At 40.4% G+C, this 16270-nt stretch overlaps 1 protein-coding gene across 3 annotated transcripts in view; it reads left to right on the forward strand.

Annotated features, from left to right (window-relative positions):
* The window catches only part of Col14a1 (collagen type XIV alpha 1 chain), a 184445-nt gene that overhangs the window by 91278 nt on the left and 76897 nt on the right, over nt 1-16270 (forward strand). For all 3 annotated transcript variants that reach the window (XM_057792029.1, XM_057792030.1, XM_057792031.1), the window contains exons 21-24: nt 1304-1426; nt 3636-3785; nt 5142-5258; nt 12259-12405. In XM_057792029.1, coding sequence (XP_057648012.1) covers nt 1304-1426; nt 3636-3785; nt 5142-5258; nt 12259-12405 — 537 coding nt within the window. The remainder of the gene's footprint in view (nt 1-1303; nt 1427-3635; nt 3786-5141; nt 5259-12258; nt 12406-16270) is intronic.

A 16270-nucleotide genomic window follows, 5' to 3' on the forward strand; every position in this document is an offset into this window, starting at 1 on the left:
CAAATTAGTCAGACTTTTGTTGTTGTTGTAACACATTAACTTAGACAATCAACTAAAAAGAGAGGTTTACTTCCTTTCACAGTTTCAGAGGTTCCAATGTTGGGGAGCCCATCTATACAGTTCACTTTTGTATGCCCATCTCCAGAAGTACCACATGGTCCCAAGGAGACATCCTAAAGATGCATTGACCAAGGTTAAATGAGGAGCCAGGATACCTAACTCTGATCTGCTTTTTTTTGCTATTATTAATGTCTATTCTTACATAAAGACCACCCCAGAATTTAGTGACTTTAAATGGTAGCTGTGCTTATTATATTTTCTGACACTGTGGGTCAAGGAATCAGGGCTTGCTGGGAAATTCTTTTGCACCATATAATGATAGAAATTATATACATATATAATGATAGAAATTATATATACATATATAATGATAGAAATTACATACATATATAATGATATAAATTATATATACATATATAATGATAGAAATTATCATTACCCACTGGAATTCACATTGTGGCTCAGTCAACCGGAAAGGTCTAAGGCAATTTCGCTACATGTGCTCTTGGTGAGGACAGCTACAGGATCAGCCGTCTCTACCCATTCAGGTCAGAGGCTCTCCATGGCGACCCTGCACTGTAAGAGAAAGATTTCCAAGGGTGTCACTGCCACATAGTCTGTGGCTAGCATAGTAGTCAGAGAATCCATCCAAATTCAAACAGAGACTGATGACTTCCAGTTCTTAATGAAAAGAGGGTCTAAAAACTTGGTGACCATTTGAGCCCATCATCATTGACAAAGAGTCACATGGTGTCGAGGGCACAGTAATGTCAATGATTAAGTTCTGTGCCTTACTCCTGTATGTGGGTTTTATTCAGTATAAAGAAGGAAGCAGAAATTTCCCCACCTCTCACCACCAGGGATAATTACCAGTCACACTGTATGGGTAGCATCCTGAACATGGACTGATATGTGCATTTGGTGTATGTGGACCACATTGGTGCAAAGGTAGAGGTTTTTAATAAGCATTATTCGATTTTATTTTTAGTTAAGAATAATTGAAAAGAGAACTTTGAATGAACCTCTGGATCTCAGCTAGAACTCATTCATCCCCAAAGCAATTTTCCACATATGTATTTTTAAAAAACACCCACAGACCCCCAACTGTGAGCTTTATTGCTTTATCACTTGCGAACGTGTTTAGCTCTGTAGGGAAACAACTTCAATTTAATTGACAACAAGAGAAGGTCGCCAAGAAGGGAGCTATATTGAACCTCTTCCTTTCCCTCCTCTGTCTGCACAGTGCCATCTTCTGGACCTCAAAACTTACGGGTCTCGGAAGAATGGTACAACCGGTTGCGCATTACATGGGACCCACCGTCTGCTCCTGTGAAGGGCTATAGGATTGTCTACAAACCTGTGAGCGGTAAGGTCCTCTTAGAACCACGAGTAGACAGGTCAAGAAAAAATTTTTTTAAAATTTAATTACATTAAAAAATTGTGTGTGTGTGTGTGTGTGTGTGTGTGTGTGGTTTCCTTTGCCAGAGGATGCAAGTGGAGGTCAGAGGACAACTTGGAGGAGTCAGTTCTGTCCATCCACAGCGTGGGTTCTAGGTGTCAAACACAAATGGCCAAGCTTGACAGCAAATCACTGACACCAAGTATAATTTAAGAACATTTGGTCCCTGTTTCTGTCAGGTGTTTGATCTTATATATTAAACAGCTGAGAATTGCTTCCTGTCTTTTTTGAGGAGAATGTTTTCACATAATGTCCCTACCAGATGGGTAGACATCATTAGAAGGATGAATTGATGACCTCAGGTAGAAATCTAGCACCAGACCAGTGAACAGAGTAGAATGTCTGCTCAATGTGCATTTCCTCGACCTGATCTCAGCCTAAGTAGAGAATGAGTCTAAGGAAAGCTGGGCTTGGCTCAACAGATTGTAAGCTCCGTTAAAATCTGTACTTTGGAATTTTTCTTTTGTTTCTTCTTGGATCAGCTGGATAAATTCCATCAACAAACTTTTCTTTGTCTTTGTTTTAAAAAGCATGTTGTGGGGTAAAACCCATCAAAGTGAAAAATGACTTCATGAGAGACTCTTTTCTACCTCCGGGTCACTCTATATTCTCAGTGTCTTTATTCCCTGATAATATTATACATGTATGCAGTGTATCTTTATCATATCTGCCCCCATTTCCCTCTTCCCACTACTTTTTGCCCCTCCAATATATGTCCCCTCCATCATTATATTTTAAAGGCAGATGAACAGTTCAAACAGGGAACGTTTTGACCCTTGGTCTATAGATGTAAAGGGGAACTTGGGTCGCAGCACCCACTACAATTCTGCCTCTCTAACCTTCATACTCTCATGGGAGTTTAAAAGAAAATTTATGTATTATAAATATCTTTTTAGTTTTCTAGACCTGACCTTCAGAACTCTGGCTATTAAGCAGAAATCTGAAATCCAGTTATTCTTAATTGGCAGGGAAAAAAAAGCTCTTTGGGGGCCATGGAAAACTGTTTTTTCTCTCAAAAACATCAATGGTCTCAATCTGTCAATTTAGGCATTGCTACTGCCCTTATTTCAATCTTCATTTTTCCCCTTCTGATAATTATCCAGCCCATGTGATTGTGGTAGTCTCATTCCCAATTTCTCTGGGAAAAATATCTTTATGAACCAAGAAAATAAAAGAGTAGCCATAGACAGTGGCCTGCTCTGCCCTGACTCTTTCCAGACTCCTCACTGATTTTATTTCCTTTGTCTCTTTGTTATAGGTCTAAGGTGTATGCTAGTTTGTAGAAATCCTTATGTATGCTTTCTGGGTCCTTTGAAAAATATATATCGTATTTTCTGAGTACAAATATCTTTCAGTTCACAGCACTCTCCTGCCTCAGCATAATCGTCCTGCTGTGTCCAGCATGTCAATGGTCTTGTAGTTTTCCTGGAGAGGCAGCCACATGTGATCTCTATAGCATAGGAAAATGTTACTGCTACGGCACATGCCCCTAGAAACACATAAATAGGCTGCGAGAAGCAGGGATCTGGGGAGAGTGAAGAGTGTTTAGAAATTACCACTAACTCAAAGCTCTTTAAAGAGTAGACACATAAAAGGAAAGACAGCCAGGTGAACACTTAGAATAGGGCGCAGCACAGAATGTTCTTAATACGTGAGACACCAGAGGGTTGAATCCAGTCGAAGGCACAAAGGCCTCAAAATCCGGCCATGGTATAGGAGTAGATGGAACTACAGTGGCGACCTCCGCACAGATCTTCCTATGACAAGGTGTGGTCTGGTGTCCAGGATAGGACTTTCTGTCCTTGACATGTGCTGGGAACAAAGCAGCTAACTGAGTGGAAGGCAGACAGGAATTACTTCACCTGAGCAAGTGTGATCGCTTCTTGCAATCTAGAAGGCCCAATAAGGTAGGTGATGCGTGGATCAGCGAGGTACACCAACTTTGGGACTACAAAGGATAAAACACTGCTGGAAAAGGACTGAGATGTGACTTTCAAGACAGATAATACTAGACTTCAGCCTCATCCTCATTGTTTGCTTGCTGGGCCATCCTGGACAACTGTCAATAGTTGACCGAGTGGTCCTCTGACTGGAGTGTATACTCTGTCTCTTTCAGTTCCTGGTCAAACTCTGGAGACGTTCGTGGGCGCCGACATTAACACCATTGTTATCACCAATCTCCTCAGTGGGATGGACTATAACGTGAAGATATTTGCTTCCCAGGCCACAGGCTACAGCGACGCTCTGACTGGCCTCGTGAAAACCCGTAAGCCTGATTTGATGTCTGCTCGCTTCAGCCCGGTCAGTGGCTCTGTGCTTGGTTTCACCTGCGTCTCATCTCTCAGCTCCATTTTCAGTGCAACCATTGGCTTTTCTTCCCTCCTCGTTACCCTCTCTGGATGGCATTTTGTGGAAAGAAGGGTGTGGCAGTTTCTCAGGGCCGTCCAGAGTCCTAGTTGGCAGGCAGATGCCAGCAGCTGCTTTTTCCAATCGGCTTGATGGTTGCAGATAGAGATTTTCCTCTGGAAAAGTCTGCTGGCCCTTTTCAAATTAGCTGAATTTTTCCAAGCAGCCTGTAGTTTGGCATGGCCAGTGCCAGTTAAAGCTGGACCAAGGAGAAATTTGCCTTTTCTCAAAATATAGTCACCCACCATCCGCACATGTGATCTCGGTCTCTGTCTGTCTCTCTCACACACACTACCACCACTATTTTCTGAAAGAGCATGTCACAGCACGCTAAGGACTTCTTATATTCTTGTGTGGACTTTCAGGCTGGAATTTCTCATTGGCACCAGAACCCCTAGACACACACGGAATCGTGTAGGGCTTTCCAGGTTTCAACAGATGTGTTGTATTTTTCTGGCATTTGCTATATACGTCCACATCACCTGTTGGATGCATTTCTTTAGATCAACTTACATTTTTTTAGGTACAAATACTTTTTAAAAACCCATATACCTATGATAAACACAAGATGGTACTTTTTATACTTAGGGATTGCACACCTTAATCCCAGTACTCAGGAGGCAGAGGCAGGCAGGTCTCTGGGAGTTCGAGGACAGCCACATCATACAGGAACCCTGTCACAAAAGCAAGCAGAACAAAAGGAGATAACGTACAGATGAAGATGATGTGACCCAGCATTCATTCATAAGCCCGGGTGCCAGCAGTAGCATGCACCTCGCTCTTAGACTTACAGGCAGAGAATAATGGACGGGAGAGTTTACTGTGCTGTGTATTAGTGATCGCCCTGGATAAAGTAGTTACCTTCTCAGTACCAAAGCTTCTCAATTCTAAGATGAAGACAGTAACTGTCCTATAGCAGCTATGGCGTAGATGAAGGAGCTAATGTATGCAAAGTACTCATTGCATTTTACCTTTTCCCTAAGAATATATGTGTTTTTTTCATTTAGAAATATCAGATAGGTCTTGTTTTACGTACATTTATTTAAGTGATAAAATAATTTTCTTCTGTTCTTCCATTTTTTTGTGGGTTGATAAGTTTCCCGCTTCTGAGTCTAGTGCCCTGACTGAGAATTTTCCCATCAGTTACTTCCAGAACTGGGTATAATCTGAGGTGCTGTCTGCAATGTGACATAGCTTTCTTTCTGCTTCATTACAGTGTTCTTAGGTGTGACGGATCTCCAAGCCCATCAGGTTGAAACAACAAGCTTGTGTGCTCGGTGGCAAATACACCGCCATGCCACAGCCTATAGGATAGTTCTAGAATCCCTTCAGGGTAAGTACAGTTCTGTGAAGTCCTTACATGTTTGGTTCTATGTAAACCATGGTGGACAAACCACATCACAGCAGAGTCCTGTTTGGGAAGCTGCGGGTTCACGGCTCAGAGATGCACAATGGGACAGCAGACCAGCTGACCTTAACTCTTGAAGTTTTCTCATCTGTAACAAATATTACCATAGCATTGTTTTCTCCCCCGTGGGGGGTTGTGAGAAGTTATAGCCTTGGTTATGATTAGTTTCAAAATAAAGAAATACCACATTTGACTCAGTTCATAAAATAGAAATATGGCTTAATAGGCTAGTGTGACCATTTGAAAGCAGGTCTCCTATAGATTATGAGCAGTAGAAGGAACATTCTAGAACAATCTTTTTTGTCAGGTCCAGCCAAGGTAGTGTCTCCATAGACTTATGCCACCATGTTCTTGGTTCCCTTAGTGTAATAGAAGCCTGATATTGTCTACTTCCATAGGAGTTAATTTAAAATAGAATAAACAGTGACAAGAAAAGGTTTAAAAAACTATAAATTTTGTGCTTGTATGAAATATGAATTATGGATGTTTATGCCAAAGGAAATGAAAGATATACCACGAGTGGAAAAACAACTGCAGAATTTGAGCTCTATTTCATATCCCTTTATAATCACACTTAAAATAGCAAGGTTAATATTTATTAGCATTTGTTAAGTTTAAAGATACTAAGCTTAATAGCCACTCTGCCCGACTGATCCTCAATAATGTATCCTTTTGTGTGGCTTAAGAACTTACAAAGAAAAGCTAAGTTCTTGTAGATAGTCATATTTTATAAAAAATAAATTACCACCTGAGTTGATAAAGATATGTAGGCAAATTAGCTTAATGAATGGAATTAATACCATTTAGAGGTATTTTTTGCTCAAGATTTTAGGATAATATATTTACAGAGAAATACTGAAATTCTTTATCGGAAGATAGGATTAGTGTATATAACTCTTGATCTGGTAAACCCAAACCACAGAGTGTTCTCTCTGAAGCCAAGGCCTTTGGTGGCCACAAAACGAGTCAGAATGCCTAAGTCTTACACACTTCCTCAGAATTATTTTCAGTCTGTCAGAAACTTTTCAAACTGAATCACTATAGTCATAAGAATGTACAGAAGTGCTGTTTCTTTTACTTGCCATGAACATTTGTAGCTGAGGGATTTAGATGCCAAGTTAGCTCAGTTGCTTCTCATCTGATGACATTTATCAGCTACAGATTCTAATCAAGAGCTGTCAAAAAGAATGTGTGGTGAGGTGAAGGTGAGGGTAACTGAGGGGAATGTAGGTCTGATATTTCAGCTGATGGAATTTAGTTCAAAGAATCGGGTTTCTTCTTTGGAGTGGGGGGGTTTGGGGTGGAGCACCTTCATCTTACAAGGAAATGTGATTGCTGCTCTGGCTTTCTGCCTATCCTTACTTGTGGTAAGATGCCCGTCATTCCAGTGGGCGGATGAGTCCCAGGTTTTGACCAAGTGACATATTTTACTAGCTAAATATATTGCCTCTGCAGGACCTTCTCTCCCTCTGACCCAGGCAGAGGAGCTAACAGGGAGAAATGGGGCCTGGTTGCTCCTGTGTTGGAGAAAGTCCGATGGTGGTGGGTGGGCCCACTGACTGCTGAATGCCTCAGTCATATTTCTAGCCTTGAATGAGTATATATTCTTTTTCCCTCATATATTCCCCAGGGCCTTATCATGTACACCTTTATTCTGGTGTGACGTCAATAGAGATGTTTCTACTGGGGCCTCAGCTTCCTGTCAGCTAACTCTAAGCTTCGATTTCTCCAGAATGACCTTATTTGAAATCATTAACTGTGACAGTTACCCTCCCATTTCCAAGTGTAAGCAAACCCTCCAGCTCGCACCATCCAAACTTGTTTATTATACTTACAGACACCTAAAGAAAGGAAGATAAACAAAGGGTCAGTTTATTGACTAATCGGCAGAGGGGCTAGGAGAGTCTGGCGTCAGGCACATCTGGATCAGGTGTTTGAAAAGAGTCCTTGAGATGGAGCCTTTCTCACTCCTACTCTGCTTTTGAATTTTCTGCCCTGCTCTGTGAGTGGGCTCCAGTTGCATCCTTCCAGCTCCTAGCTTCACAGGCGTGGTGAAAAGAGAATTTTCTTTCCCAATATTTCCAACAGAAGTCCAGAAACTGAGTCATTCTGGTCTGGTTTGATCACATGTCCCTAAATCTTTCACTGAGTGCACAGGGATGAAATAAACAGACTGGTTGGACCTGGTCGCTTTCACTAACTGTGTCTGGTGGCAATGGCCAGGAATATCCGGGTGGTATTTAATGCTGTCCAGATTATAATTATGAAGAGGGGAGGGGAGGGATCAAAAGAAAGAAGGATGCCATTCAAGGCTGGCAGACACAAGACATCTGCTTGTGTGAACGTTTTGACATTTTTATGGCTAGAATCGGGGAGAAGATCACCAGCAGGACAAGGCCCCTCTGGGGGAAGAGTTGTCAGTTATCCATTTGCCAAATTCAGGCATGGGCTTTGGTTAATTCTGGCATAGATCAAAGTGAGAGACTTTGAATTGGTAACTCAGTTGCCTGTGAGCGCCCACATAACATCCCAGTTGCCCTCCTTCCCCATCTGTTTTAAGGCTGACGTGGCAGCTAAGGTGGGATGCAGCATTTCTCTTTGCGTTCCTGCCACGAAGGCCCAATGCGGTGTGTTCTCCCTAATTTGTAGAACTTAGTGAATTCCTGTAGACCACCTAGGAAAGAGTTCAGAGGGCGCACCCCCCCCCTCCTTTTAGGCGCTCAGATACCATCTTTGTGGTAGTGTCTGTTATCTGGGAGAGAGGATTGCAGTGTATAGGAGTAGCTATCTACCTCACCAAAGACCTAGGTTCAAAAGAAATGTACACAGAACCCATTGCAAAATCAAACTGTCGGACACAAAGGCACGGTATTGGAAGTCAGGTATTTGAGAAACCCGGGAAAAGAAAGTATGCCATAAAATTTTATGTCATAAAATTCTCAAAAGATCCTTGTCCTGGTCCCTCATAGTGTCTCTACATATGGCCATCAGTAGCCTCTCAAGGCATTTTGGGGATTGGACGGGGGAGTCAAGGTGGTGACGTCATTGCCAACATGATTACAATCCAGAGAATTTAGATTATCTTGCTTCTTAGAAATAAATACACAAAGACGGAACATTTTATCCTGTTCCAGAAAAGCAAACTAAATTAACTTTCTCCTGTGGGCAGAGGGATTGAAAGAATTAGTCACCATGTGATCATTCTAGATTTTGTTTTCCTTTAAGGCAAAGCCATTAGACTTGAATGGCACATGCCAAAAGCAACATGTGTACATCCCGACTCATGGAGCCCCTCTTTGTTAGTGTTGGGAGTCAAACTAATACTATTTGCCATTAATTTTAATGTGCCCACTCCAATTTTCCAATGGTTTCTGGATTTATTATTTTTTGCAGTAGAGTCCATTAATATTCCATTTTCAAGGGTCTTTAAAGTACACAAATATTCATGATAAATGGGAAATGGCGGAGACAGAACATTTCTAGAGACCATTCCCTGGAGAATGCATGGAGAGCTCTTGTGGTCATAGACCTTTATACTCCATGCATAGGATCAGGAAATGCTTCTATATGGGCAACTTACCGAGACCTCCAGGCGGTTGCAAAGACTGCTTACAGAGAGAAACAGTTATTGGGGGTTTCTGAGCCTTGGAACCCCAGAGTGAACTTGACTAGCAAAGCCAAGCACGGGGGTTCTGAAGTCTGTTTCTTCCACAGTAAATAAAATCTCATAAAATGGTAACAGCTTTTAAATTTAGTGTTATTGTCATAAGGGCAGGCCGTGTGGAGGTCAGAGGCCAGCTTTGTGGAGTTTTCAGTGAGTTCTAGGGATCAAAGTCGGGCCAGCAGGTGCGCTGGGCAAGGCATCTTATCCAGCGGTGCCATCTTGCTGGCCCAGTAATGATGCTTTTCACTTCAGCAGCACATATGATGTGTGAGAAATAACTAAGGTAGGGCATATTTGATTGTGAGCAAATATATTGACTTTGTTTTTTGTAATGCTGATCAACCCCCAGCCTCACTCAAGCTGGAGAAGCCCTAGGTTATATCTCAGCCCAGTGCAAATATATTAACAAATATTACTTTGTAAAGTTCACTTCTGAAATTCTTTGATATTTACAGAATTCAAAAATGAATTTCAAATTTCAAAATTTTAATTTAAAGGCCAAGATTTTTCCATAGCTAAAACTCAAGATGTTTATATGATACATAAATATTGATACAGATTGAAATATAAAATCAAAGCTAATCTAGATGTCATGTTTTTCAAGAGACGAAAGTTCTCTGATGTTTTCACTTAATGATTAATTCATCTATTTTTCTATTTTGTATATGTTGTTTCTTAAACTAGACTTTTGAAGCGATATATTTGGAGAAGTAGATGGTTTCTATTAACCATTAAAATGTGTAATGCATAAATTGAATCCATGAAACCTTTGACAGCAGTTTCTAAATTCCTAACAATGAGCAGCTGTAAGACTTTGATGAAGCATATGCAATTTGAGTTGGAGGGATGGCTCAGCCATTAAGAGCACTTGCTGCTCTTGCAGAAGGCCCGAACTAGTTTCCAGGATGCTTGTTGGGTAGCTAACGGCTTCTTATAACTCCAGCTCTTAGGGATCCAACACCTTCTTCAGGCCTCTTCCAGTACCCACACAAAAATGTGATATGCCCTCCCATAGACATACTCACAAATTAAAAAAAAATCTTCAGGAAAAACAAAGGACACGATTTATGAAAACGAATCTAGAATTAATCCCAAGGCAAGTATTTAAAGTTACATTTTATTTGGGTATTTGGTAATGGGGGAGAGGGGAGTGTGTGCATGCCACAGCAAGTGTGGAGGACCATTTGTGGCAGCTGCGTTCGTTCTTCTACCATGTGGGCTCCAAGGATCTAACTCAAGTCCTTGGACTTGGTGTAAGCACCTTTACCCACTGAATCATGTTGCTGGCCCCTAGAGGGAAATTTTAATAATTGTTCTTTTTTGTAGTAATGCTAATTCTTCATTCCAGCCTGATATCCATTATGGCAAATAAATAAATAAATAAATAAATAAATGATAGTCCTAATTCTGAAACTTTTCAGTAATTTAAGACCAACAAAAGCCAGCACATACTTATGAGGACCCCTCATCTGGTCTCTAGCTAGTGAGCATACACCACTTTCAGACTGCTCATTTTGAAGTCCTGAGTCTTTAAATTTGCATTGTTTTATGATGTAGTAATGGACAGTTCAACGATTTGAATTTAGAGTTGGAATTCAAGTTTCAGTTCAATGACTGAGCTAGGGACTGTAGTAACTTGTTAATGTTTCTGACCTCCAGTTTCTTCAGATTGGGGATAACTACAAATGGTGTAAAACTAGAGTGGATTAATATACATAAAAATCTTTATGCTAGTTCTTGGCACATGGTAAACATTCATTAAATTTTTTGGCAGTTGTCATTTGTGGTGGGGCTTATCACTGAATAACAATCAAGGAACCTGGAATAAAACAGGCTGTCAATAAATGATGCAGATGGTGAATCCTCCTCCTCTCATTCCAGACCCCAGGGCCAGCACTAATTCTTCCAGAGAAGTGTAGCAATTTTATTCTGAATTTGCAGGAAAAGAGAAGGGGACCAACAGTTACTTTCCCACCATCCTTTGTGTCTTCAACGCAGTGAAGATAGAAGATGTGATGATGTGCAGTTGGTGTATGCCACACAGATCCTTGGACCAAAAGGGCCTGAGAACCAGTGACTGGAAGATAGTACTCCTGTCTCTGTGGCCTTAAACCACCTAAACATCATGTCCACACTGAAAGAATAGAAAGGGGTTTCATAGTGCGGTCAGGGAGTTTAGAAAGGGCACTCTAAGCTTGCTGAGTCTCCTTCATGGTAGATAAGACATGAGAGACGTGACATGATTGACATGACATGATAGACACGACATGACAGGTATCAGCTAAACATCAAGACTGGAGATGGGGATGTTGTCCGTGGATAGAATACTCCCTTGGTCTGCACAAGGCCCAGGGTTCAATCCTTAGCACCCCATAAAATGGCACGGTTGCTCACATCTGTCACCCCAGCATTCAGAAGGTGGAGGCAGAGGATCAGAAATTCAAGGTTGCTTTCAGCCACATAATGAGCTCAAGGTCAAACTGAGCTGGGGGTATGGGTGAGGGGTACTAAGGGAGAAGGAAGAGGTCTTCCGTGGGAACAAGGGGGAAAAGAGGGGGGAATGGAACACATGTGCCGTGGAAGCAAAGTGGGGTCTATTTGAGGAGACAAAGGGGACCACAAGAAGGACAATGGGGAAGGGGAATTATTTAAAATAAATGTAATGAAACATGCAAGAAAATGCTGCGATGAAACCCACCATTAAAATATTAATAAAAACAAGCAAACAAACAAACAAACAAAAAACCAAGAGTGACAGAGAAGAGAGCGGGCTCTCTGGAACTCCTACATTGTCCTACATTGTTCTGGTAGTTTCTTAAGCCTTTGTGCATGTTTCTTTGAGAACACAACTACAGTGTCTTAGATGATGCTAAGTTGCAAGGAGTTAAAGATCTGTCCTTCAGTGTCATTTTGTGGCCATGTGACTATGTTGTGGTGAATCAAGTTGAATAAAAGAGAATTTAGTGCCACAGATGAGTTAAGATGCATGCATATAATTCTTATTCTAATAAAGGCTTGACCTTGGCGATTTTTAAAATGATAAGCCTTGTTTTTGTCCATATTAAATGTAATGCTTAACAGGAAAAGATTAAGTAGATTTATAAAACTTTTATCTGGAGATACAATACTGCAAATGTACATAAATGCTGGGGTTACTTGACAGAGACTATTCCTATTATGCATTTTGGAAGCTAATAATTAAAATAATGACTATGTCTTTTTCCAGTAATGTATGTGTGTTCTGTTTCACTTTGATTGTAGATACACAAGCACAAGAATCTACCTTGGGGGGAGGTGTAAACAGGCATTGCTTCTATGGACTTCAGCCAGATTCAGACTATAAAATCAGTGTTTATACGAAGCTCCAGGAGATTGAGGGACCAAGTGTAAGCATCATGCAAAGAACACGTAAGTTAAATGTCTTCTGATTCCCCTCATTATGAGCAAATAGCATATTGATATGGCTCTGCCTCTTCCCTCTATTTAAGAAAGTGGTAGCTATTGCTGCCCAGGAGTATGGGCAATGCACTTTTTTTCTTTAATCCACCCCAAATTCTCTGCAGTGTCCCTGTACTGTCACCAGCATGCTTTCTTTTCCATTCTCTATATGCTGCACAAGAGACCACAGGGCCATCTGACGGCAAAAGACTCGAAACAATGATTTACATTATGACCCAAGTGCATAAGAAGCATTCATGGAATGTAGTGTGTGAAACTGAGTTTGAGGACAATGCTATTTTACCACAGCAATGAGGGCAGGCTCAGAGCCAACACGTTCCAACTGGCTGACCCCTGAGTTATGACCTCCTTAACAGGAGGTCCTTGTGCTGTTTTTCAAGTTTAAGCCCAGCTCTGATGCATGGAATGGAAGGGCAAAGTATAAAGTTAAAATGAAGTACATTTTACATGTTCCAAGGAATGGGCGGTATCAGCTTCTTGGGTTGGCTTTTAATCCGAAGTTCCTGACCTGAAGGCCACAGCCATTAAAATGGATAAAGTAGATTTAATAGTAGCAGATGGAGGGCAGTGGTGTTTATGTACCTAGCTCAATATCTCTAATTTAAATTAAAATTCCTGAGGATGAACTTCTGAATAGGTGGTGGGTGGTGGGATTTCCTTCTGGTTCTTCATGGCATTTACGGAGAACTAAAAGCTTGTATAGATCTTCTAGCTTCCAGGACCACGGAGAAAGAAATCACAATCAACATATTCCATTAAAAACACACCTGATAAGCAGATTGAAAATAATTCATGCCTTTAATTGCAGCATTAAGGAGGCAGAGGCAGGGGGATCTCTGTGAGTTCCAGGCTGGCCATTACTACACAATGAGATGCTTTGTTACCAAATTGGTTAAAATATAATAAGGAAAATCATCTAAAGTTATAATATAGAAAATGTGTTTCACAATAAATATATTTAACATATGTATATATGTTCTGACATATAGTTTATATATCATAAACTCTAAGAGGCATTTCATGTAGCAACTCAGTTATTTTGAGTACATTTGAAGAATCATTTAGACATCACTACTCTCCCATCTTAATGCATTTCCATCAACTCCAAAACATATTACCCATACCCTTTCTCCTTTCCACCCATATGTAACCCCATGTAATGCCCTTTATTTTGTATTTTCCTTTCCTGGACACTTCATATGAATAAAAATATACAGCAATCTTCTATATCTGCTGCATGTCTTTGAAATTTACCAAGGACTTCAAGTGTATCCAGTGTTTGATTCTCGTATTGTTGATTAGCATTCTGTTTCATACACTGATGACAACTTATGCTGGAGAGGCTGTGGGAAAAAGGGAACATTTCTGCATAGCTGGTGGGAGTGCAAACTGGTACAGTCTCTTTGGATATCAGTATGGCGATTTTTCAGAAAATTAGAAAGCAACTTACCTCAAGACCCAGCAATACCACTTTTTGGTATATACACAAGATATTTATCATAACACAAGGACATGCTCAACCTATGTTTATAGCAGAATTATTTGAAATAAGCAGAACCTGGAAACAACTTAAATGCCCCTTGACTGAAGAATGGACAAGGAAAACGTGGTATATTTACACAATGGAGGACTACACAGCAGAAAAAAAAGAGTAAAACCATGGAAGAGGGTAGAAGGGGAGGGGAAAGGAAGGGAGGAGAGGAAAGAAAAATAAAAACAATTAAAAAAAGAAAAAGAATTCTGTTTTATGGATATGCATCATATTTTTTGACATTAACAGGTCTTTGGTATACATGACTTGGATGTATTTTTGGATCTCTGTGAGATCACTTTCTACTGTCATTGTCTTGGGTAGTTAACACATCTGAGGCTCTTTTTACTCTTCAGTAAAATTAAATATCTATTTTCTTATTACCAATATCGTCAGGAGAGATTTAACACCTTTGAACTTTCAACTTGTGTTTTATTGGACACAAACTTCTATCTTCACCATTGTCTTCTTGGGAGTCACAGCTTAGAGCCAAAGAGGAGCTGGATCTCACTATCATGTGCTTTCTCTGGACATTTACTTTAATTTTTTTTAAAAAAAATACATTTTGAAAACTTTGGACATCTTTCAGATACAGTCCATACACTCTCCTGGTGCCAATCTGTTCAAAGCTGTTGATTACTGTGTTTATAGGCTGAGTTCTTCGTTCAAATTCAGTGATTGTCTGACTGTTAAAAATGGTTGAGTTTGTGACCTCTGGTCTACTTTAGCAACCCCTAACCTTAATTTCAGCAACTGTTAGCTACTAACCCAGGGTTAATTCCAACTGGGATCTCTTGGTTCGATGTAAATATTTCCCTGATGTGGAAAACATCTGTCTTCTTGTAGCTTCCATCCATTGGCTCTAGTTCAACTTTCTGAGGCAATGCAGATCAGGACAGTTTGTCGGCTCTGTGGCAGCCCCTCATATGGCTGAAGATAGGGACCATCTGTGTGCCACGTAAAGAGGATACACACATGGCACCCGGGTGTGTGCTCTTCATACCCAAGACATTCTTTGGCCAGAAGTTCTGTCCAAACAAACTGCCTCTTGATTTGATTCTGAGTTTACTTATGAAACTGAGGATATGACTCAACCTTCTATATGAGAGAAAACGCTTAGTAGTAAAGAAGACCCGTGATTCTCAAGTTATTTAGAGTGCTTTGGAAGCCTGGCTTAGATAGTGATCTAATCAAAGTTTTGCAATCATAGTTTAGTATTAAAACTCTCCCTCTCTCTTCTCTCTCTCCTTTTTAATTTTAGAATTGTCAAAGAATTTGAAACAACAGTGATTCATGTATCTATAACAAATCAGCAGCAATATGCAAAGTGTCTTCCTTCATTCTGTCTTCTAGAAAGATATGTTTCTACCAGTGTCGTTTCTTCCACAAAACGCTTTGGACTTTGCCCACAAATGGGCTCCCGCCATGGCATCCTATGCCTTGCTTTGTTTCACATAAAAATTAGTTCATGGATTTTTTTTTCTGTATTAGTAATGTACAGTTACCTCATACTCTCGCATTGACTCATGCCTCTTAGATAATTTAATTTTATTGAGCCCCAGATTAAAAAAGACTACAAAACTCATCACTTCTAATGAAGGAATTCTCTGTAACATCTGTCAGAGCTCAAACTCTTCCAGCTGTTGGCTGCTTGAAGCTGAACTTCCCCTTTGTGAACAGCCATTATTAGTAGAGGGACTTCCCAAATATTAAACTGGGAGAGTTCCCCTAAATCTTCAGTGTCAGGTCTTAATGAAAATAAAAAATAAAATATTACTTTATCTTTGCCTAATGGTACTACAAATCCATGGTCCTTTGCCACTCTTCTTCCTAACTTTCCTCAGGTCATCTTCATGGTGTAGGTTAAAACTATCTGAACACACGAAGAATTTATTCTTGGGCCTCAGAACTGAAAGACTTTTTTTTTTTTTTTTTTTTTTTTTTTTTTTTGAGATGCACATTGAACAGAACAGAGAGTGAATCACTTTTCATTCGTAGCTGGTCTCCTTGGGGACACAGGATGGAAAGGGTTAGAAGTGTCAGGCATCAAGGATTGATGGTCAGTGTTTAGGAAGACAGAATGGAAATGAAGTTCACTGTGTATGTGAAAACAGCCAGAACCTACATCTCAAATGAAGATTAGGATTTCTGCCCTAAATCAGCATCAGAACCACTTTATAGTTGGCAGTTTGATTACATCGACTCCTGCTGGGCAGACTGAATGGGGGCGGAATGGCACTTCAAACCTTTGGTGTGTGAAGAAAGGATGGATAAAACCACTTT

This window comes from Chionomys nivalis, chromosome 17 (assembly GCF_950005125.1).
Source record: "Chionomys nivalis chromosome 17, mChiNiv1.1, whole genome shotgun sequence".
Classification (NCBI taxonomy): Eukaryota; Metazoa; Chordata; class Mammalia; order Rodentia; family Cricetidae; genus Chionomys; species Chionomys nivalis.